Consider the following 22,675-nt stretch of genomic DNA (forward strand, 5'->3'; position numbering starts at 1 on the left):
CAGGACATGGGGGAGGAAGCCTGGAGAAGGCTTCAAGATGTTTCCTCTTGCTCTGGGAGACCCTGCACAGCGGGGGCATGGGGGCAAGCTCTGTGGCAAGCCGCCTACCGGGTCAAGGGACACTCAACCATCAGCGAGAAGTCTGGGGTGGGCTCAGTGTCTCAGGCTGGGGGCAGGACTCCTGGGCCTGCTTCTCAGCTCCGTAGAGAACTGGTTCCGCAGCTTGGGCAAGACCCTTCACCTCCCAGGGTTTCGGTTCCCCCAACTGTCCAAGGGCCACAGCATCGTGGTCTTGCCCAATCCTGTCTCTTGAGCCTGGGATACTGATGGGTGAATTGCTGGAAATAGATACGGTTCTTTAGAGAGAGGCTGGAGGTCAGTGCGGGCCTGAAGAGACGGAGCCTGGGAACCAGGAGGTGAATGACAAGAATGAGGGGGGCAGAGCACAGACCGTGGAGGTGAGGGGGGCAGGGGAAGAGGCGGCAGGGAGGACAGAGGAGCCATTGTGCGGACTGGAACCGGGGCCAGAGGGCTTTGCCCTTCACCTCCCTCCCACTGGGCCCCCGGAGGCCGGATAAAGAAGCCAGCAGGCTGCCCCGCCTCCCCTCGCCCGCAGGCTTTCTGGTCAATCCCGCCCCCGCCGGGCCCTGCGACTCCCAGGGGCTCCAGCCTGGGGCGCTGGAAGGAAGAGAGGGACCCTGGAGCAGGCGAGCTTTCTCACCACGGACTCCTGCACAGCCAGGTCTTCCCTTCCCTGTGCCTCAGTTTCCCACCGGACTCCAAGGTTTAAAGCGGCGGCTCTTCATGCCTGATTGAGGTGCCCTCCCGCGCGGGGGAGAGGGGGAGGCTGCCCTGGCCTTCTCCGCAGCCACCTCCCTCCAAGGCTGAGATCTCGGGGAGCACCGCCCCGCGTCCCGCGTTTTCCAGGCGCCCAATCCAGCCTTCGACCCTAGCCTTCAGTGGAGGGGAAGACGGGAGGGGAAGACGGGAGGGGAGGAGGAAGACGGGAGGGTGGGCTGGATCTGGCCCTCTGGCTCCCGCACGGAGGCTCCCCCTCCCGCCGCCGCTCGCGTCCCCGCATCGCGTGACCACGGCACTGCGGCTGCAGCGCTGCCCTCCCCTCCCCTGCCGGATTCCTGGGGAGTGGGGGTGGGGGGCCCGGACGTTCAAGACCGCGGCCGCGGCGCCGCGAGAGGGTGACGACGCCCCAGCTCCTTCCCCTCGTTCTTAAGTTGTACGGAGTTTCTCGACCCTGGAGCGCGTCGCTGAGTCACCTTCCCGGAACGCGCTCGGGACGCTCAGGACCCAGCCAGGGCCTCCCGGGAGCCGCGCCAGGCGGAAGCGCGCACCACTGCGACGCGCGCCGAGCCGCGGGGCCCCGGGCCCGCGCGTCCCAGCCCGCGCCTCCCTCCTAGCTGGGGACCTCGGGCTCCGCCCCCCAGGTGCCGGGAAACGGGGCCGGCGGCCTGCGTCCCCCGGAAGAGACCCCCACGGAGGCGTGCCCGAGTTACGGGCGCCGCGGGCCCTGCGGCTTCTAGGTTTTCAGGGGCGTGGAGAAGAGCGAGGGGTGTAGGGGCTGGTTGCTGCCCCCGTGGGCGCGGGAGCACGCAGCGGGCTGGGCCCGGACCACCTCCGCGCCCTTCAGGGGGTTAGGCCTTCTCTAACTGGGGCCCCACCTGGTCAGGTCACCTAGTCGGCTTTGGCAACGTCCTCCTCCGGGTCTCCGCAAACAACCCCCCAGGGACTTAACTCGAGTTGGTCGCGGACACGTTCAGGTCAGACCCTTGCCCGTGACACGTATATCACTCACACACACACTGACACACGTGTCCCCGTTTGCCTCCGTCGAAGTAAAGACTCCCGGGGCGCTTGCATCCTCCCGCTGAGCCGGTGGGGCTGGGAGGCGGCGGGGGCCACTCCCCCGTTGTGCGGCTCTCCAATCCCGACGGGGACCCCTAGACCTTGTTTACACCGCCAGGCTCCCCTCTGGCGGGTGAGGGGCGTGGGCCGGGATCGCCTGCTGCGGAGCAGCTTCTCTCGCCCAGGTGAGCCTCGATGGTTTCCTCTGGGGAAAAGATACGACTTTTAAGGTTCTTGAAAAGGCCCCCTCCTCCGGACCGCAGCGCCCCCCCCCCCCCGGCGGTTCGCCTGCCTTCCCGCGGTGTGGGGGTGGGGGGCGCCTGGCTGCCTCGGGCTCGGTGGCTGCGCTGCCGAGCTGCCGCGCCAGGAAGCCAAAAATAATCCTTCGGGGGCGAGCGGGCGCGGCAGGAGAGACGCCTCGGCACAGAGGAGGGGTACCCACACGGGTCTGGGCCTCGAATTATGGGGGGCTGGGGCGGGGCGCGCGGAGGGGGAAGACCCCGAGGCGGGAGGTCGCAGCGTCCAGGGGCAGCCTAGGGTCTGCCCCCAGCTCCGAGCCGCGCGCGCCAGGCGCCCCACCGGGGCCGCTCCGACTCTGGGCGCCGCGGCGAGTTCGCGCGGGGCCTGCGCCGCGCGTTCACCCTTGCGCTCCCGGGACGCTGAGCTCGGGGCGCGCCGCTCGTGGCCGGACCCGAGGCTCTGCGCCTTCTCGCCGGTCGGCCAGTCTGAGCGGCGGGCGCGCGTGACCGCGTTCCGGGACCCAGCCAAGCGTCTGCGCGTGGCCGAGCCGCGGGCGCTGACCGTGCGGCAGGCGGCGCGGCGATGCCGGGGGCGGGCAGGCCAGGCCAGGCCCCGCCAGGCGCCGGTTCCACCCCCGCGAGCGCGGGGAGCGCGGGGTGTGGCCAGGCCGGGCGCAGAGGCACAGCGCACTCCCCGCACCGCGGCGCCTGGCGGCGAAGTTGAGCAAAAAGTTTGAGGCCAGAGGCGGAGAGGCCGTGCAGTCAGCATTAGTCCGGCGCTCCGGTTGTCGCTCAGACGTGGGGCCGAGCCCGGGACGAGCTGAGTTCCGCCCTAGGCTACTGTAGGGAACGGAGGTGGCGCCTCCCCCGCAAACCGGACCGACTGGGTAGGGCCTCCCGCCCTGCCTTCTCGCCGCTCGTGGCTCATGGGCGCCCACTCGGCGCTCCGCTGAGGGAGGCGGCGGCCGGCGGCGGGGCTCGGGCTCAGCCCTCGCGCGACCCCGGCGCTGCTCCCACGAGCGAGGCGCGCGTCCCTGCAGCGCTGCCCGGCCTTGGGAGGCGCGTGCGGCGACCCCCGCCGCTCTGGAGCTCGGGGTAGTGGACTCGGCCACCCGGCCGGCTCGGGGCGGCGATCGCTCGCGCCGAACTTCGTGCCCCGCGATGTCCGCTCAAGTTCTGGCATTTTTACGCAACTGGACCCCCCTCCCCCTGGCAGTCCCGGGGGGGGCGGGTGAGGAGCTGGTGCGACCGAGAGAGCCACGGGGCACTGACTCATTGTCGGGCCGGAACCCGACGCCCCTGAGAGGAGAGCCCCCAGGAAGACACCCTTCGCCTCTGTGGGTGGGGGCTTAGTTCTAGGACCGGAGCGCCCTTGGTGGCACCAGAGCTCGGCTCTCTGGACCTCTCGGAGGACTAGGCGATGCCGGAGGGCGCGGCTCCCCGCGAGTGGTCCGAGGATCTAGCAGGACGCTCCCCACCTCAGGGGGCCGTTCCGGACTCCGCCAGCGCTGTCTCCTCTCCCTCAGATCCGGCAGCCGCAGGGGATGACGCGGGTGCCTCCAGGGCCCCGGCTCCGGGCGGGGAGGGCGAACCCCTCAGCCCGCACCGCGACGCCCGCCTGGGCAGCACCGATAAGGAGCTGAAGGCAGGAGCCGCCGCCGCGGGCAGCTCCCCGACAGCGCTGGGGACGCCCTGGCAGCGGGAGCCGCGGGTCGAGGTTATGGATCCAGGTTTGTGGGGTCCCGGTGGGGAAGGGCTGTGGCGGGGGTGGGGTGGGGTGTTTTCTTCCTCCCTTGCCAGGAAGAATGGCCAGAGTCAGCTGGGCAAAAGAGAGGGGCTGGGGACAATCGAACCACTTTTCCCGACACGAGGCCAGAATCTGGCCCGGCTCGAGCCAGGGACCGGGGTGTCAAGGGCGAGGTGCTCCCTCCTGGAGCTCCCCACTGGAGGCCGCTGCCTCCTGCCAGGCTCTGTTGGATCAATTTCCAGGAGATTTCAGTCCCCACGTTTCCACCCCAGTACCCCTGTTGTGATCCGCGGCCCCCTAGTGGCCGGTTGGGGACGCGGCCTTTGGGGGCTTGTTTTTCCAGCGGGCGGCGCCAGGAGCCAGCTGCCCCGGCCCTGCCGCGTGCTGGTCCTGCTAAACCCGCGCGGAGGCAAGGGCAAGGCGCTGCAGCTCTTCCGCAGCCACGTGCAGCCCCTGCTGGCTCAGGCCGAGATCTCCTTCACGCTGATGCTCACTGGTGAGTGCCTCCCTGAGGGGTTGCGGGGAGCATCCCTTGCCAGGGCTCTCCAGACCCCCGTGGCCACCCTGTCTCTCCATAGAGCGACGGAACCACGCTCGGGAGCTGGTGCGGGTTGAGGAGCTGGGGCGCTGGGATGCGCTGGTGGTCATGTCTGGGGACGGGCTGATGCATGAGGTGAGGCCCGCCTGGAGGGACTGGGTGTGTGGGGGGGGGGCTGTGCTACCCAGGCTGAGACCGCCCCCCCTCCCCCGTGCTCTAACAGGTGGTGAACGGGCTCATGGAGCGGCCAGACTGGGAGACCGCCATCCGGAAGCCCCTGTGTAGCCTTCCAGCTGGCTCTGGCAACGCACTGGCAGCCTCTTTGAACCATTATGCCGGGTGAGAGCCCAGGGTCAGAGTGGGCCTCGGTTTCCCCTCGGTGCCGCTCTCCTGCCAGGTTTTCTTGTCTAAGTTCCCATATACGGACGTCACTTCTATTCCTTCTTCCCTGGAGACTCCCCCCCCCCCCCAGTTCTGGGGCCCTCTCTGGGTGACTCCAGCTGGCTGCCTCCGCCTGCCCCATCTGTCATTCCTCCCAGTGCCCTAGGGACCCAGTGTCCCCCCGCCCACCTCGAGTCCCCAGGCCGAGGAAGGCGAGGACGCGTGAGGCCTCCTGCCGGGCCCCATCTGACCTCTCTCCCCTGCAGCTATGAGCAGGTGACTAATGAGGACCTCTTGACCAACTGCACCTTGCTGCTGTGCCGCCGGCTGCTGGCGCCCGTGAACCTGCTGTCACTGCAGACGGCCTCGGGGCTGCGCCTCTTCTCCGTGCTGAGCCTGGCTTGGGGCTTCATTGCCGACGTGGATCTGGAGAGTGAGAAGTTCCGGCGTCTCGGGCAGATGCGCTTCACTCTGGGCACCTTCCTGCGCCTGGCGGCCCTGCGTGTCTACCAGGGCACGCTGGCCTACCTCCCCGCAGAAAGGGTGGCCTCCCAGGTGCCCGCGCCCCCCGCTGGGGAGCAGCAGGACCAGCAGGGGCCTGCGGACGCCCACCTCGTACCCCTGGAGGAGCCGGTGCCCCCGCACTGGACCGTGGTCCCGGAGCAGGACTTCGTGCTGGTGCTGGTGCTGCTGCACTCCCACCTGGGCAGTGAGATGTTTGCGGCCCCCATGGGCCGGCGTGCAGCCGGCACCATGCACCTGTTCTACGTGCGGGCCGGCGTGTCCCGGGCCATGCTGCTGCGCCTCTTCCTGGCCATGGAGAAGGGGAGGCACATGGACTATGACTGTCCCTACTTGGTGTATGTGCCTGTGCTTGCCTTCCGCCTGGAGCCCAAGGACGGGAAGGGTGTGTTTGCTGTGGATGGCGAGCTGATGGTCAGCGAGGCTGTGCAGGGCCAGGTGCACCCAGACTACGTCTGGATGGCCGGTGGCTGCATGGAGCCCCCACCTGGCCCGCAGCCTCAGCAGGGAGCACCTCCAGGAGAGCCCTTATGACTCCGTGGGCCTTGCCGTGCCTTAGCCTACTTGGTCACCTCGGAGCTCAGGACCCTCCACAACCTCCCCCCGGGCCTGGAGGGCCCGTCCACAGCTCATGTGGTGGGGAGGAGGACCCCTGAAGACGGTGGGAAGGTGGACGCTGTGCTTTAGAAGGACAGTCTCTGCCTACCAAAGGCCAGAATAAGGCTCTGGGCCAGGAGCCCAGCTGGTTGGGTGTCCCTGCCTGTGGAAGCCACTCCCATTTTGTTTCTGGGAGCCCAACCCCATGAATCAAATACAAATAAAGTGACATTCCCAGCCTACTGGTTTTATCCTAGGTGTTGGGGAGGGAGTGGGATCTCACTCCTGCTGGGGCACTAGAACTTCACATTAGCGATGCCCAGTAGTGGGCACTGGATGGGCCAATGCGTGGTACTAACTCGTAAGCATCATTTTGGTGGTGGGCACAGGACCAAGACTAGCCCAGGCTTTTTTTTTTTTTGCAGGGGTTAGGGTCCTGCCCCAATGACTATACCACCTTTGGCCTGGGAGAAGCCAGGGAGCTCAGCCAACTCCCTGGCCCCATGTGGAGGACAAACTCAGAGCCAGTATGTCTTACCCAGGGACACACGGCCAGCTGGTCTCAGTGAAGGAGGGATGAGTTCTCTCATTTCCGGGGGCATTACAGAAATTAGCAAGGAGTGGCAAGGTCACAATGGAGGCAGTTGTTCTCTCCTGAAAGGAGTCTGTTATCCCTCCAGCGAGGGCTCTGGGGCTCCCCCAGCCTCCTCTATCCTACCCTGCCCGGTCCTCAAGGGGCAGGAGTGAAGAGGAAGCAGCAGGGAGGGGCCGATACGAGGCCCCCAAACTGGTTGTAACCACTTTGGCTTAAAGGCCAGGCCAGGTGCTTCAACTCTCCCCGAGCATCTGGAAGGCCCCCCGCCCCCCCCCGGGGACCACAGCCGCTGCTGGCAGGTAAGTGCTAAAAACCGGCTCTGGAGGAATGGGACACAAGCTGTCCCCACAAACAAGAGCGCTGCCCCAGTGAACGAGGCCCCCGTCTTCCAGCCCCTGGGACGCCCGCGGCTGCAAACGGGGAAGGCACAGACGCAGACCGGCTAGGGTGGAAGGAGCTGGTGCCGTGAACCTTTCTGGCCACGGGTCTTGCCTTCCCCTGGGGAGGGACGTGTGAGGTGGCCCGGAGGGGAAGAAAGGCGACAGAGCCCAGATGAATGGCAGAGGCAGGTTTAATGGTGCCATCTAGTCTGTTTTGTACATTGTAATGAGCCAAACAAAAAAAATGCAAGTAAAAAAAAAAGTTTAATCACACAGCACTTTATACAGAGATCTTAAGCAGTAGGCATTCACATCTCCACATGAACAGCGCACAGCCCCACCAGTCACTCTGGATGTTTCTCCAACAAGATACCGACTCAGGGCTCCAGATGCCGCGGCCCGAGGCGCGGCTCCGTCCTTCCCCATGGCCGCCGCCTGCCGGGGGGCTACGGCACAGCCCAGGGGTGGAGCCAGCTTAAGGCGGACAAGACGCATCATGCTTTGGCTTCTTTTTTTTGTTTTTTGTCTTTTTTTCTAATAAGAGTTAATATCTTTGCTTTTGAGATTTATTTTCTTCCAACCTTAAATATTACATACATACACCAAAAATTACATAGCTGCAATGTGCTCAACAGCATTCTCTTAACCTGGAGCTTCACATTATCAAAAGCTTAGAAAACTTGTAAACCTCTGGGCCTGTCTCTGAGAGGGAGGAGAACCCCTGGGAGCCCCCTCTCCCCCCCCCCCCCGGGGGGGCGAGCCTGCAGAGTTTGTCAGCGACGGGAGGGCGAGTGCGGTTGGCTCCTTCCGTGTTCAGTGAGCGACGGGCCACCTCCCGGCGTTAGCATTTGATGGTGGGAGGGGCAGAGTGTGCGAGAGAGGCCCTGGCCCTGGCCTTGTCCCCACTGCCCGGGGCCCTGGGGCGCGGGTGGGGTGGAGCCGGAGCCGAGCCGGGAGGCGAGCGGGGAGCGGAGCTGCGGTGGCGGGCCCAGGCCAGCGGGGGGAGGCCGGAGCGCCAGAGCAAGGCACCTACCGCCGTTTTCCCAGCAGCTCCCCGGTCCTCATTCCGCGTCACATGTGAGGGCCGCCACCTCTCCTGGGTGTCCCCCTGGACCCAGCCTGGTCCCAACCTCTCTTAGAGAGCAAGTTCAACAGGCCTGAGGGTTATCCTGTGGTAAATGGTCCAGAGCAGAGCCAGGAGTCGGTGACAGCAGCTGGGGGGGGACAGGGGAGGGGTGGTGGCGGTGGCAGCAGGAGGGCCTGGGATCGGGGAAGCTACGGGGGCACTGGGGGGGTTGACAGGGACTGGGGAAACTGCTGGAGCAACCCACACTTCATGCAAGGCACATCCACTCGTCCTGCTGCTGGGCCCAAAGAGGGCCCTCGTGTCAGGCCCCAGGAAGACCCACCTCCGACCCGAGATGGGGACGGCAAGGGAGTAGGTGCCAGGACACTCTGCCTGGATGACAAGTGGAAAATCAGCAACAGGTTTCAGATTCTCTTTGCCACAGGGGACCGGCCTGCTGAAAGACTGCTTCGGGAAAGAAACGGCAGCATCTCAAGAAACTTCTTGCACTTCAGCATCAAACTCACCTTGGGGAGAGGGCAATGAGGGGCTTTTGCATTGGGGACAAAGGAGAAAACGGGAAGACGGGCGATTCCAGGGGAGGGAGCGAGCGGGCAGCAGCTGGCCTCCCCCCACGGACGTTGCTTCCTCGAGGGCGGGCGGCTACTTGTCCTCTGTGCTCTCGGGCATGCCCGCCTCTAGCAGAGCGGACCGGAACTGCGTCAGGACACCCCGGATGCTCTTGATGAAACCCTTAGAAAGTGGGAAGAGAGGGAAGCCGATATCAGGGTAGCCGCTCTTCTCGGGCAAGAAGCTCCGGTAGCTCTTTCTCCGCTTCTTTGGTTTGACGCTGGGTGGCACCGGGGCGTCAGGCGCTGCCTCCGAAGGCTGGTCTGTGCGGTCCCTGCTAGCCGAGGCCAGGCCCTGGGCGCCGCCCTCCGAGTCTGAGCCCTGGGAGGCCTCTCCAGGGGCCAGCCCTCCGTCCTCAGGTTCTTCTCGGCCGTAGTCGGAGAGCTCGGCCACGGCCGGCGGCTCCGGGGAGCTGCTGTCCCTGGGGATCCCGTTGGGCAGCGCCTGGGCCCTCTCCAGCAGGGCGTGGGTTTCCAGCCAGGACTCGATGCGGTTCACCAGCCGCCAGCCACCAGTACGGAAGTGCTGCCGGATCTCCTGCTCGAAGACCTCGGGGGGCCGCCGCACCAGCTGGGTCATGGACTGCACCACACGGATGAGCGCCATTTCATTGTAGCAACGACTGTTCTCGTACCCCTCCTGCAGGCCCCGGTCACTGTCGAAGCCCGCTTCGTTGTAGTACGGTTCATTCACCAGGATTAGACCTGTGGGGGCGGGGGTGGCGGGGAGCCCATTAGGGCCGGGCTGAGGACCCCCCAAGGACAGCCAGAGCTACAGGCTGGAGGTGGAGAACGGAAAGGCCAGCGTCACGGTACCCTCCAGCAGCCATCCCCACCACCCCCCCTCACCCTGCCCACCGTACCTTGGATGGAGATGAGCACCTGGAGAAGGCTGGATTTGCTCGTCCACCTCTCCGTCCCCTGAAACACACACAGCCAGCACGATCACCTCTGCCCCAGACACCCGCCCCCGACCAGCTGTCCTTCCACCCGGGCTGGTCGGCACTATACTCACCTTTCCAATCCAGGTGCCCAGGAGGCTGACACACACCTTCCCATTGTCATACAGGTTGGGGTTCAGGCGGCCACTGCACTGGGAGAGGTAGCAAAAGTGGGGGGGCACGGCTGGGTAGATGTTGGGGAGCTGGATGTCAAACAAGTAGAGGCCATCCTCGTAGGGGGTGCGAGTGGGGCCCTTGATTAGGGCTGAGAAGAGGTCCTATAGGGAGGGAAGGCTGAGGTTGGTGGGGGCTTCTGCGTGGATCCGGGGGGGGGGGTGCGGGGGAGGAGAGAACAACACCCGGGGACTCCAGACACCACCAGCTATGGAGAAGCTAAACGCAAATATCTCTGTGTGGGCCTACAAGGCATCTTTTAACTCCTGGTATAAACGGAATTATCTAAACTTGTTTTTATTTTACCAGGTGTTTTTCATTGTTTTTAAGTCATTACTTAGAAGTAGAAGATGAAAGAACATTCCAAGGTGGCAAAGCTATACTTTCTTTTAGGGAAGCAGAGGGACAAGGGGACCTGGAACTCCGGTGGAAATGTGGCAAACCACCAAAGAAACTCAGGTCATTAAGTCACCAGGGAGACTCCCCAGAGCTGTTAGAAATCTGTGTATCGGGCATGGGGGTGGCGTCAACCGCTAAGAGCCATGCATGTGATGTCGCGTCATGGGAAAGCAGCGAGGACAGAGGGCCGACTGGAAGGACAGAGTCCTCTTATGCATGTTTTTACTGGCGCCACCCTGCTGGCCTCAAGATAACGCACTACTTCCCTGTCCCTCCGTGTCAGACTTGGGAAAAATGCCATTCCCTTCTCTCAGCAGAGCTGCGACAGGCTGGAATTTTCAAGTTTTATTAAAACTCAAGAAAAAGCAAGTGTCCCTAAGAACCCCGAGCAGGGGGGTGGAGGGGTGGGTAACTGGATGAGGGGCACTACGGAGGGCACGTGATGGATGAGCACTGGGTGTTACATACAACTGATGAATCCCTGACCTCTGCCTCTGAAACGAATACTACGCTCTACTAATTGAATTTAAATAAATAAAATAAAGAGGGGCACCCGGGTGGCTCAGCCGTTGAGCGTCTGCCTTCGGCTCGGGTCATGATCCCAGGGTCCTGGGATTGAGCCCCGCATCGGGCTCCCTGCTCAGCGGGAAGCCTGCTTCTCCCTCTCCCACTCCCCCTGCTTGCGTTCCCTCTCTCGCTGTGTCTCTCTCTGTCAAATAAATAAAATCTTAAAAATAAGTAAATAAATAATTAAAATAAAGGAAGAAAAAAAGAAAAAAGAACCCCGAGCTGCCCCACCCCGTGGCTTCCGGCCTGCCATAGGCAGGGCCAAGCAGTGCCTCTCTCCCGTTCTGTGGCCCCTCTGACCAGGGCTGGGCTGCAGCTGGGGCCCGGGTCAGACTCAGGTTCAGTGTCTTGCACATGCGTGGCTCCCATCAGGGGCCGGGTGGAGGTGTGGGCTGCATGAGGTGACAGATGGACCAGGCTTGCCTGTGCCTGGAACAAGGAACGGCTCACACCACCTCCGGCGTCATGACTCAACCCTGGGCCCGGGCTGCAGGGAGAGGAGTGGAGAATGCAGCGGGACAAGGCCACGTGGGGGGATACTAGTCCGTAGCCAAAAGAGAATGAACTAGATCACGAGGCGCCAACATCAACAGGTCTCAAAAATGACCCCACTGAGCAAAAAAAAGCAAACTACAGGTGACGTGTACAACGATGGGCTGTTCACATAAGACGAGTCACACAAAATCATGTTTCTGGTGATGCAGGAGAACGTGAAAATATAAAAAAAGGTCTTCTGTAGGGAGACCCACAAAACTCCTAAAGTCATGACGCCTAGAGGCTGGGTGAGGACTGGTCAAAGGCAACTTCAGCTTTTTCAGTAATGCTCTAATGTTTCAAAAGAACAGTACTCCGGTAACAACTTGTGTACTTTTAAGAAGAGGGGGAAGAGAACGCCCCGTGTGGTCTAGACACGCGTGTGGGACTCTACCCCCTCCCCCGACTGAGCCTGTCTCCTGCCCTGTAAGCAGTAGGGGTGGCCTCTCAGGTGCTGCTCAGTCCTGGGGCTCCAGGAGCCCAAAGCCAGCCGCCTCCGGGGCACCAAGCACCCACACGAGCACAGCTGCCCCTGCCCGCACCAAGCCCACGCCCGGCTACTTGCCATTCTATCCTCGAAAGTCTTGACCATGATGCCGTCGGGCAGCGAAGTAGCCAGCAGTGCCATCTCCTTCCGTACTGTGCTGAAGAACTTCTTGGCTTCTGGAGGCTGGAACTCAATTTTCTTAAAAGAGTGATTTGCTAGAAGGGGAAAAAAGAAGGGTCAATCCCTAATGGCAAGACCTGACAGCTCTATCTGGAACGACAGCTGCCGCCCTTGGGAAGCGTGGGCCTGGAGGGAGCAGCTGCTGGGTGCGTCCCCGGACAGGTGAGTAACCCCACATGCCTTGCACCCACTAGCTTGGCATCCACACCAGTGGCCACACCGGGGAAATGGTTTCCTCCCCTCAGGCAGCAGCTGGGTGCTGGGAGGGGACCGGCCCCACAAGGTGAACTCACAGGGCGCAAACTCCAGCACTGAGAAGACCTCGCCCTTAGCACTGGTGAAGGTGACTCCAGGCTTGCCGCCACACTGCTGACAGAGTACTGGGGTCTCGCTGGGCCACTCGGCCTTCACCGGCGACTGTCCCTCGGGCTTGTCCTCCCTTCGCTCTGTGTCCGGCATTGCCTCCATCTTCTCCTCCTCTGCAATGGCCACATTGTCCAGGGTCTTCTTGAGATTTTCCTGCAGTTTCTTAATGTCATCTAGAAACTTCTTCTCCCGAGTGGGTTTTTCAGGCTCCACTGTGGGGGAGGTGGGGGAGCCCGTCAGCAGCTGCTCCACGGTCATGTTCTTGAGGCTCTCCAGGATCTTGATGGCCTCTTTCAACTCGCGGAAGCTCTTTGGGGGCCCGTCCTTGCCAGCCTTCTCCATCAGCCCAGCCACGGGGGCAGCCATGGCCACAGCCCCCTGAATGGCGGCCGTGGCAGCCTCTTCGCTGATCACCACCCCCTTGTCTTCCTCTGGGGCTGCCGGCTGCTCAGCAGGTGGGATGGGGGGCTCCTCGATCTTGGGGTGCTCATCCTCCACCAGCCCGTTGTCGGTCTCCCAGCTGTCACTGTCGTCTTCCCACTCATCCGAGGATGCCCCGCTGGTGCTGCCTTCCACCGAGTCATAGTCTGACTCCTCAATCTCAGACTCAATGTTGTACAAGTGCTGGGGGCAGATGGGCACAGGCAGTTGAGAGAGGCTCTGCCGGGCTCCGGGGTGGACCCCAACCCTCAGAGCTGATGGTGACGGGGTGTGCTGAGGCCTCAGCGGGCCCCCTCCACCCTTTTCCCCCTTCCTGCTCTGGACTCTGCAGTTGGGCCTCTCCCTCGAGGTGGTCCCTGGGTCTCTGGGAGGTGCCTCTGCCTGCCCCACACCCGCCAGCCCCAGCCAGCAGCCCAGGGCTGTTCTGGCCTCCTTTGCCCCTGTGTGTCCTGGCTACTGTTAGCCCTTGGTGGCAAATCCAACCCCACCGCAGGGATTCAGGGCAGCCACCTCTGTGGGGCCTCACTGGAAGCTGAGAACGTGCAATAGGAGGGGGAAGTTTGGCAGAGCTGGCCCGTGTCACATCCTGTTCCCGTGTTCCTGGAATGGCCGCCCGGACGAAGGGGTGGGCCACTCCCTCCCCCACCCCGTGAGGGGCCAGGACAGGGGAGCTGGGAGTAAGGATCAGCTTAAACAAGGGGGCAAAGAAACGGTACCGAGAACAGCTTAGCTGGGACTGGGACTGGGGCCAGCTCTTTTCCTTTCTCTTCCTGATCTGGGGAAGTTTTCCTAGAAATGTTCCTAGAGGAAGTAACCTGCGTTTCTTAGCATAGTGAGACGGGGATGCAGCAAACCCGGAAGGCTTGGGACAACCTGCACACATCTGGCAACCTGGGGAGCCTTCCAGGTGGGGCAAGACTACAGGCCAACTACGGGCTGCCCCTCTGCTCTCTGGCCTCCCACTCACACCCCCCCACCACCCCCAGAGCATGGCATGTAATACTCCCTTACTCTCAGGCTCTCCCTGAGGCCCAAACACCCAAAAGAAGAGACCCTCACCAGGAAGATCTGAGAGCCTGTCCTATTCCTTGAGCAGGGATGGGAGACAGGCCATGGCTCCCAGCCCAGCTGCCACAGTTGCGAGCCAACTGGTCTGGGTCTGCGCAGGGGCTCACCTGGGGCAGAATGATGGTCTTTGAGTTGTCAGCCCACACCACCTCCACCTTGCTGCTGACGTCCACACGGGCCACCTGGCCGACTGACGGCTGCGGGGCAAACAGACAGGGTCAAGGGAGCGCGCTCTGAGGCGAGGGCCAGAACGCTTCCAAAGGGGAGCTCCGGCAATGGGTGACAAGGGCGAGGCCATGAGAAGGGAAGGCACGTGGGTGCCAGCCAGAGGCCACACGTGGTGAGCAGCTCAAGTGTGGGACCCCCCTCTGGTTCCAACACGGGCAGTCAAGGACACAAGCCCCTCCTAACTCCCTTCCTATCCTAGCGTTCTGCTCCCGCCGGACTTCCTGACACTCTCAGGATGGGGTTCCTGCCCTGGGGTTCTTGTTCCTACTCTTCTTCTGCTTGACCCCATGCCATGTTCCCATCCTCACCAAGGCCCAGCTCAGACGCCACGTCCCCAAGCCTCTCCTGTGCCCCTACAGCACTCAGGACGAGGAGCTGGACTAAATGGAGCCACCAGGGCTCAGGGAGCAGCTATATGAAGTCTGATCCTGACCCGCAGGCAAATCCCTGGGGAGGCACTTGAGGCAGCCGTGGAGCCGAGGACTTACAGGTCTGCTCTCCTGGAGCCACCTGGTGGCACCTCCAGGGACTGCAGACGCTGCATGGGATGCAGAGCAGGGGAGCTGGAGCAGGGAGACATCCCCCACCTGCCCCCCCGGCCCCCGGACTGGTGGGGAGACATACCTCATCCTCCTTGTGAGGAGCTCCATCCTCAGTATTGCCAATGCGGATGACGATGTCGGTTGTGCGGAACCGGAAGTCAGGGTGGTCAGCAATGTCATAGACGCTCACGTCTTCCTCTTCTCCGATCAGCTGGAGAATAGGATGGGCTGTCATGAGCCCCGGGGCCTTACAGCCAGCCCACCCCGAAGAAGCAGGGGGCCACACACACTCACCTCCACGTCATCCCCACTTGGCCGCAGCTTGAACCACTTCACCATGCAGGTTCGGCCCAAGTGGTCCCCAGACTGCACCACGCCGTAGACAGCGGGGTCCGGACAGCTCTGGACTGGGGAACCAGAGGAGGGAACGTCTAAGGAACCGTGGTGGTGCCGCCTGCAACCCCCCAGACATCTCAACCACAGCAGGGCACAGAACCCCGATGCTCTCCGGCTAGGCTGAGGGAGGCCGGGAAAGGCTGCCCCAGGCCTTGAAAAAGCGAGTCATCTTTCAAGGGGGAATCTCCTCCCTGCCCCTAAGACCTCTGGCTCATCCTTTCCAAGCCCCGCCCAGGCCCTGAGCCGGGCGGCCTTCTGCAGGCGGCACTACCTCGCTTGTCCACCACGAAGTCTCCGGGGCAGAATTCGTTGTTGTCCAGGTGGTGCACGGGAAAGAGGTCGTTGGAGCGAATGTTGCACTCCACGGAGCCGTCCTGCCACATGACATCTGCCGAGGTCATGGTGGTCACCACCTCCACGGCCACCCTGCAGGTGCGGAGCAACCAGCCAGCCAGGCCGTGCAAAACAGGCGGGAAGGAAGACAAACAGATCCACACGTGCTCACCTGCACCTCCCGTGCCCTGCGGCCTCCTCTGAGAAAGGTTGCATTGGGGAGAGCTCAGTGAATGTGGTCCCAGAGGCCAGACTCGGGGCTGGTGCCCCCATGCCACCCACCACCCCACTCTCAGATCTCTCCTTTCCACCCAGGCCAACCCCGGGCACCTACATCGTCTCGGCTGGACATCGCTGAGCCTGCAGAGGGCTTGCAGACTGTGTGTGTGTGTGAGAGTGAGAGTGTGAGTGTGTGAGTGTGAGAGTGTGAGTGTGTGTGAGAGCGTGTGTGTGTGAGTGAGTGTGTGAGAGTGTGTGAGAGTGAGTGTGTGTGAGTGTGTGTGTGTGTGTGTGTGTGTGTGTGTGCGTGCGCACGTGCAGGCGCCAAAGGGACAGCCTCGGGCTGGACACTCGGCCAGGAGGGAGAGGGCGCCCTCTGGGCTTACCTGTCTCCTGGCTTAAAGTCACGAGTGATCTTATTCTTCTTCCGCTTGTGTTTTCGCTTCAAGTTCTTGATAGACAAGGGGATGCTCTTTTTTCTACTTGTGCCGCTGCCACTCTGGGAGGAGGTGGTGGAGCTGGCAGAGGAGGTCACTGAGCTGGTATCATCCGTGTCATCAGCAGCCTCGTCATCTGCGTCCTGCTCTGCCGAGTGCAGCCTGTCGTCTCCACCTTCCTTCAGCAGGAAGGGGGGCAGCTGCTCACCCGCGTCCTGGGCCTCCTCTGAGCCCTCGTCCTGCAATTCCACCGGGCTGGTGGACCCATCAGGTGTCTCCTCGGGGCTGACGGACCCTGTTTCGCTCTTGGCTTTGGCCCCTCCTTTCTTTCCTGGGTCCTCCATGGAATGGTCTCTGGAGCACTGGGTGTCCGGGGAGCAGGACATGATCCTCACAACCTGCTTCTTCAACAGGCGCTTCACCTGTGCAGGCAGAGCAAGGACAGCGGCTGTGGAGCCGCAGGGCCACCACGGCCCCACCCCGGGCATGTGGAACACCCAGGGAGCTTGGGGGGAGAGGGGCAGCTATACACACCTAGGTGGCCTGCAAGGGTGATCAGGGCTGCCCCCCAAGGCCTAAAGCAAAGACTGTCCTTCCTGGCTGTGGAAATAGCTCAAGGCCAGTTCCTCAAATGCCCACCGATCCCAACCCCAAGGACATACCTTCTTGGCCATAGAGCCCTCCCCCTGGGCGCAGTGTTTTTCTGGACATTCACAGGCAATCTTGGCCGGCTCTACCTTGGCTGGGAAGACATACAGACAGCGCTCCCCAAGCTGCCGCTGAGCATGGTCAAAGCATCCGAGACGCTTCACCCTGGGAGGGAGAGAAGTGGGGACTGGGCCAAGGATGGTCTCAGCGCCCCCCCACCCCCCACCCCCCTGCATCTCTGACTCTGGCCCAGAGACTTGCTCAGGGCATGCTGCTGGGGTTGCTGGAGTGGGCGCGCTGGAGCCACTCACCTGCCTAGGTTTTCCTGGGTAATGACAGAGGGCGGGGGGCTGACGCTGTCCGTGCCCCCTGGACAGAAACTCTTGGTAATCCATGTGACTTTCAGCTCCACAACCTGCACCTGCGGACGGTGGGTGGGACAGGGCCTGAGCCAGCAGCTTAACTGCTCCTAGTTAAGCAGCTGCCCAGAGCCCACCTGACCTCCAGAGCAGGAAGCGGGTCATCACAGCATAGCCCCAAGCATGACACCCCCAGAGGAGGCCCCACTTGTAACAACTACAGCCTCACCCCAGGGACTACCACCACGTCAGGGCCCAGCCGATCTGCCACTCGCCACCATCCCACCTTGCTCTGTCTGAGTTGGTCAGGCTGGGGGTCATCTGCCTAGCAGTCACCCCATGACCACACCCTGGCTTCCCTTTATTTAGAGCCCTTTCAGATCAACAGGGCTAAGGAGCAGGGCTTAGCCCTCGGAGCAGACAACGAAGGAGTGGGCAGAAGCTCAGCTCCAGGGCATGGAGGCTGAGGACGCAGCCCCACCCCAGCCCCTACCTCTTCCACCACCACTCGGAATTTGCTCTTGGTGCTGAGCACAGGCTTGACCCCTGACAGCCACTGGACGCTAGAGAAGATCTTGGCGGGACCAATGAGCACCTGGCCCGGGTAGAAGCCATAGGAGTCATCAAAGAAGAGACCCTGCAGGGTTTGGGGCCAGAGGAAAAGTCCTTGTGAGTGGCGCCTCCTTGAGGGCCAGTGCTCTCTGCATCCACCCCTCCCTCACCTCACACCTGCACGCTCCCCCACCTCCCCAAGCTGAAACAGACCCTAGGGCTCCAGAGCAGCACCTCTCAAACCTGAAGTGCATATAAATCACCCACAGAGCTTCTGAGAATGTACATTTGCCTCATTCTAACACGCTCTCAGGCCATGTCAATGTTGTTGGTCAAGGGTGACACTTCGAGGCGTCTAGAGGGCAGTAGTCCCCAAACCTGTTTGATCATGTAACCTCCACCCCATACTTATTTATAAATTATGGTCATACGTGACTGTTCTAAATACCACAGTGTAACAACATAGTGTACAGACTCTAATACCAAAGAATGGATATTTTTTAAAGGATGAGATCAAATTAACAAAATGCAAAGAAAAGTTCCAATACCTTCTGCCCACACTCAGACTTTTAGACCTTCTGGTGTGTACCTACCCTTTTGTAGGAAACCACTCTGCCTAGAAGCAGCGCTTGCTTAGCCTGGGCTAGCTCCAAGCTCTTTGCTAAGCAGTCTTCCTTCCTGTGCAGCCCAGGGGGCAAAGGAACCGTGGTGGTGCCGCCTGTCCCCCCTGTCCCTGTCCCCCCAAGCCTGTCCCCCAAGAAGCCTGCCTGGGTGGGGCACACGTACAGAGTCGCTGACATGGGGGCAGACATCGTAGAGCTTGGCGCCATCTTCTGTGTTCATGGAGCACCTGCAACAGTGAGCAGGGGTTCGGTTCACTGGGCACAATGACAGAGTCTCAGGGGGGGACATGGCCACTGGACACACTGTGGTGCTGACCAGTATCAAAAGGAGTTATCCAGAGGCATCGATATGCTGGCAGGCCCTAAAATGGTGTGATTCATCCCCCACCCAAAGCTCAGCCTCCGAATTCATACAAGTAACTCCCTCAAAACAAACAAGACCCTAACCCATATGGGAGTGCTCACTACCATTAAAAAGTGTCTAAAATAAAGCATCAGGCCCTAACAGATACTCTAAATGAGGCCAGGGCGACAGGAGACCAGCCCAGCGTCCGGCCTGGCGTGCCTGCAGCACGTGTCATCCAGGCCCTGGGAGAAAACACCGTTGGCCCCTCCTCCCCGGGCGGCCCCTGCCCAGCACGGCCCCGTACAGTGAGCTGTGTACCTGGCACCGTTGGACAGCTTCAGGATGATCTGGTTCTTTAAGTCGTAGACCTTCCCCAGCCAGCAGTCATAGGCAATGTAGTCCCCATACATGAAGGGCTGCAGACCGAGGGAACCGGGGTGTGAGAGACGGCAGGCGACACCAGTGCGCAGCGCACCCATTCCTCTCTGCCCCCCGAGACACAGGAGGTGGGATCCAGATGGCTTACTGCCTGGGCCAGTCGGCCACCGGCCTAAAGAACTGGCTTCCCCCCGGAGAGCTCTGTGCTGCAGCCGAGCTCCCCTTCCCAGGGTGGAGGCGGCAGCAGCGGGGGACTGCCTCGCGGCAACCAGAGAGTCGTGTGGAGGCCTCAGGGCCTCCAAGGACACAGGACCCTTGGGTGGGAGTGGGCTGTGGAGGCGGCAGGTGGATGGTGGTTAATGGACAAATAAGTAAAGCGGTAATTAATAAACTGAGGATATCAAGAACCAAGTTCCTCACTGTTGGGGAAGGTACTCACTGATACAGAAAGGGGGAAGGAGACGAACTCACATATTCTCCTGTGTATGTAGAAAAGGTACTGACAAACGCAGATGTGCCCACATGTGCGTACACGCATGCGTTTCCCAGTGTTGTCCTGAAAGGCCCTAGTAGCAATGAGTACACCTAGCATACATCCAGATCTTGGCTTTTAAAATACCATTCTCCTCTGAGAGGAACCAAGGCTCTTTGGACAACTGATTCCAGGGCTGGATCAGGAAAGGTAGAAAGTAAGAAAGCGCTTAAAAAGGGAAAAAAAGAAAAGAAAAAAAAAAGATGGGGGTATGTCATAAGGACAAAGATATAAGCTCGAAGGGGCTCTTACTGGCCAAATCTGGGATAATTTAAGCAACAAAACAAATAATGGTATTCATGGATTACAACTGATTGGACAATACAGGAATCTGAGTCCACACGGATGTAAAAAACAAATGAATAAATACATAAATGAGGCTGAAAGAGCAGCTTTTCCACAGAATGCCGATTCCTAAAAATGAGGAGGAACACCGGCTTCGTACAGCCCCCCTCAGGGACTGCAGAGCGCTGGCTGCCGGGGCGGGGCGGGGGGTGGGGGTGGGGGGCGGCTAACAGAGGCCAGGGCCAGCGGATCGGGGTTTCACAAGTGACAGGTTACTGGCACAATCCCGGAGCACCTCCTCACAAAGCAGAATCACTTGCAAAGGCCTGAGAGGTGACTTCGTGGGGAGGTGTGGCCGACACCAACACGATAAGGATCAGAGTGAACACCCACCCCCTCCCGGTGTGGCCACCGGGCATGCGGGGCCAGGAAGAGCTCAGGGTGTCGCTGGGCGGTCCTGCTGAGGACGCAGGTGCCTGAGTCTGGTCAGGAGGCGACATCACAGAGCTCCACGCTCAGGGTCAGCCAGTGGAATGTACCAGGGTGTGGACGACAAAGCAAGACTGGGGAGCAGTTCCAGATGAGGAATCAAAGAGCTGACAACTAAATGCAAAGTGTGTTCCTGAATGGAATCCTGGATCAGAGGGGGAGAAAGGATATTGCTGGGACAGCTGAACGGGGTCTGTGGATGGGACAGCAGTACACCAGTGCTGACTTCCTAAACTGGGGGCCGAGCGCTCCTGTTTGCACGAAGTCCACAGGGCCACGGGGCCATCTATCTGTAGCCTGCTTCCCAAGGTTTCAGAGAGAAGAGCAGGGAGCGAGAAGGAAATGTGGGGAAGGGAGGAGGAAGGTGATGGGGCAAATGGAGGGAAAGGCTCACAGCCAAGGAGCATGATGACGCAGGGAGCACAGGAACTCACAGCTTTTCCCAAGTTTGAAATCACTTAAAAAAGAAATGAAGGAAGAAATTTGTTTTTAAAATGAGAGCGTTAGAGAAGAAAAGAAACGAGGTAATGAAAACCATACCAGCCAACTACGCTGGAGGCACAGGGATGTGTCCCAACCTCCAGTCCCGATGGCCTCCTCGCAAGAGGTGCCACTCGGGTACACACAAGCGGACCTGCCACGGGGGCCTGCCCGCGAGCTGAGAAGGTGCAGCACTGGTGTGCGGCCAGAGACCACCGGAGAGCTGGGGGACGTCCGAGGAGGGCGGGCAGGTGGGGCTGCTCACCCAGATGTGCTGGAGGTCCTTGCTGTTGACGGGGTAGATGATGCAGTTGGTGCCGATGAGCTTGACGGCACAGTCGATGCTGACGTCGATCACGGTGCCACACTGACTGTCCTGGGGAGGAGAAGGCATCCAGGTCCGAGCAGGCGCACAGCCCCAGCCGCCAGGGAGACCCGGCCCAGACAACCCCCAGGCCACCCCCGCACCAAGACTCACAGTGGATCGCATGTGCCGGACCACGTCCCGGGGCACCACGGAGCGGTCCTCTAGTTTCAGCTGAGAAAGAGAACACAGTGTGACACAATGGCCTCTGACGTCAATATAAGCCGCATTTTTCTCCCAACTTCTTACCCAAGTAGTAACATGCATAGAGCTGAACGCACAAACCCCAAGTGCGGCTTCGGCAAGCGCCACATGCAGCTCTGACTGTGCCCAGACTGAGAGGCCGAACTGCAGGCACCCCCCCCCCCCGCAAAGTTACCTTCAACTGCGACCATATGGAGAAGTGCGGCTAAGTGGCAGATCGCAGAAGGCCGCAGTTAAATTAAGGGGTCAGTAGCCCCTCACACAGCAAAGCACTTTGCTAGGAGTGAAATCCTTTTTCTACTTTCTCCAAGGGCCTGCCTGGCCCCTGCTGCTGAGCGCGGAGTAGAGGGCCGGAGGAGGAGCGTGCCATGGGGCTGTGCAGGTCACCCTGAGGCCCGCTATCACCCGACGCGACCTTCTAATCTGGGCTACCCTTTCTGGCCAGCCGCAGCCTGCTCCTTATCTGCTGTGCCGCAGAGGACTGCGGGCGGGCGCTGACTCTCAGGATGGCCGGCTCTGGAGCCCAGCCAAACGCACGGCGAGCACCTGACCCATCCCTCCGCAAACCGCCCGCAGCAGCGGCCTCTGAGGACAGCCGGGCTTCTCGAGAGCTGTCCCCTCCCTCTGCCAGGCACCGGGGCCCCCTCCAACGGCCCAGGCGGAAGATGGTTCTCCACCAGGCCAGCGTGTCTTCCTTGCTGTCTCCGTAAACCGGGGGCCGCAGTGCCGGGTGAGGCTCTGTGACTGCCCACCTCCTCTGGACGGGCACCCCCACCATTCCAAACCACAGGGATGCGAGAGCTGTTCTCGCAAAAGCCAACCTGAGACTCCTCAAGATCACTGCCCCCACTCCAAGGCCTGGGCCATGGAAAGGTGGCCACCATGAAAAGAGAACGGAGACACTAAAAAGGAAGACACTGGCTCAAGGTCTCTGAAACTGTGGCAATGATGGCTAAGACAACCCTGCTATCAGGAGGATATGACTTACAAAAAACTAAAGGGGAGGGGCGCCTGGTGGGCTCAGTCAAGAGCATGTGACTCTTGATCTTGGGTCCTGAGTTCAAGCCCCATGCTGGGTGTAGAGGTGACTTAAATAAATAAAACCTTAAAAAAACCCCAGCAAGTAAAGGGGGAAGCCATGGGCTCCTCCACCAATGACAAGCAACAGAAATTTTCCTACGTGGGAATATAAGCCCATGATCCAGACAAGAGTGAGCCCAGGTGTTAAACTCAGGGGTCCTTGAGCCAGACACTTAGACATGTCAGCTCTGAACCTCAGGCAAATCGCTTACATCCACATGCACAAAATGGGGTGGGAACAGCCATCTTGCAGTGGGTGAGGGGATTAAGAAGGCAATGAAAGCAAAGATGATCCCAGGGCGCCTGGCACACAGTTAGTGCTCAGCAAATGCCAGATGTGATCACTCCACCTGACTCCACTGTCCCCCAGGCCACAGGCTGGAGACCCTCTGAGTTCAGGCTCTTCTTTGCTCTGCTCAGAGATCCCAGGAGTCTGGGAGGACCCACAGGGAGCTCTGCTAAGGGCCTG

At 61.0% G+C, this 22,675-nt stretch overlaps 2 protein-coding genes across 4 annotated transcripts in view; one reads left to right on the forward strand and one right to left on the reverse strand.

The window, feature by feature from the left end:
* Positions 1–3,002: 3,002 nt before the first annotated feature.
* On the forward strand, positions 3,003–6,118 carry SPHK1 (sphingosine kinase 1). 3 transcript variants are annotated; one of them, XM_044921568.1, is made up of 6 exons: positions 3,003–3,330; positions 3,626–3,829; positions 4,190–4,342; positions 4,425–4,519; positions 4,608–4,723; positions 5,032–6,118. In XM_044921568.1, the coding sequence occupies exons 1-6, from the start codon at positions 3,261–3,263 to the stop codon at positions 5,819–5,821; spliced, it is 1,428 nt and encodes a 475-aa protein (XP_044777503.1). In that variant the 5' UTR covers positions 3,003–3,260; the 3' UTR covers positions 5,822–6,118. The 3 variants fall into 3 exon arrangements, with proteins under 3 accessions (XP_044777503.1, XP_044777502.1, XP_021536504.1); XM_044921567.1 differs by lacking the exon at positions 3,003–3,330 and having other exon boundaries at positions 3,350–3,829; positions 4,148–4,342; XM_021680829.1 differs by lacking the exon at positions 3,003–3,330 and having other exon boundaries at positions 3,350–3,829.
* Positions 6,119–7,032: 914 nt separating this feature from the next.
* UBE2O (ubiquitin conjugating enzyme E2 O) overlaps positions 7,033–22,675 on the reverse strand; it is a 55,298-nt gene continuing 39,655 nt past the window's right edge. Inside the window, exons 2-18 of the mRNA XM_021680983.2 lie at positions 21,037–21,096; positions 20,824–20,934; positions 18,713–18,810; positions 18,212–18,275; positions 17,367–17,510; positions 16,826–16,935; positions 16,529–16,679; positions 15,816–16,288; positions 15,149–15,303; positions 14,776–14,888; positions 14,564–14,692; positions 13,819–13,908; positions 12,130–12,826; positions 11,735–11,871; positions 9,570–9,773; positions 9,418–9,475; positions 7,033–9,259 (exon numbers count right to left, since the gene is read on the reverse strand). Of these exons, the coding sequence (XP_021536658.1) occupies positions 8,589–9,259; positions 9,418–9,475; positions 9,570–9,773; positions 11,735–11,871; positions 12,130–12,826; positions 13,819–13,908; positions 14,564–14,692; positions 14,776–14,888; positions 15,149–15,303; positions 15,816–16,288; positions 16,529–16,679; positions 16,826–16,935; positions 17,367–17,510; positions 18,212–18,275; positions 18,713–18,810; positions 20,824–20,934; positions 21,037–21,096 (3,465 nt within the window). The 3' untranslated portion in view covers positions 7,033–8,588. The remainder of the gene's footprint in view (positions 9,260–9,417; positions 9,476–9,569; positions 9,774–11,734; positions 11,872–12,129; positions 12,827–13,818; positions 13,909–14,563; positions 14,693–14,775; positions 14,889–15,148; positions 15,304–15,815; positions 16,289–16,528; positions 16,680–16,825; positions 16,936–17,366; positions 17,511–18,211; positions 18,276–18,712; positions 18,811–20,823; positions 20,935–21,036; positions 21,097–22,675) is intronic.

The sequence above is a fragment of the Neomonachus schauinslandi genome, chromosome 15, assembly GCF_002201575.2.
Source record: "Neomonachus schauinslandi chromosome 15, ASM220157v2, whole genome shotgun sequence".
Taxonomy (NCBI): domain Eukaryota; kingdom Metazoa; phylum Chordata; class Mammalia; order Carnivora; family Phocidae; genus Neomonachus; species Neomonachus schauinslandi.

What these genes read in the sequence shown, in the direction of transcription:
- SPHK1 (XM_044921567.1), top strand. Translation starts at nt 3,520, where the DNA reads ATGCCGGAGGGCGCGGCTCCCCGCGAGTGGTCCGAGGATCTAGCAGGA. An exon ending in GGTCGAGGTTATGGATCCAG is followed by an intron (nt 3,830 to 4,147) that starts GTTTGTGGGGTC and finishes GCGGCCCCCTAG; the next exon opens with TGGCCGGTTGGGGACGCGGC. An exon ending in TCTTTGAACCATTATGCCGG is followed by an intron (nt 4,724 to 5,031) that starts GTGAGAGCCCAG and finishes TCTCCCCTGCAG; the next exon opens with CTATGAGCAGGTGACTAATG.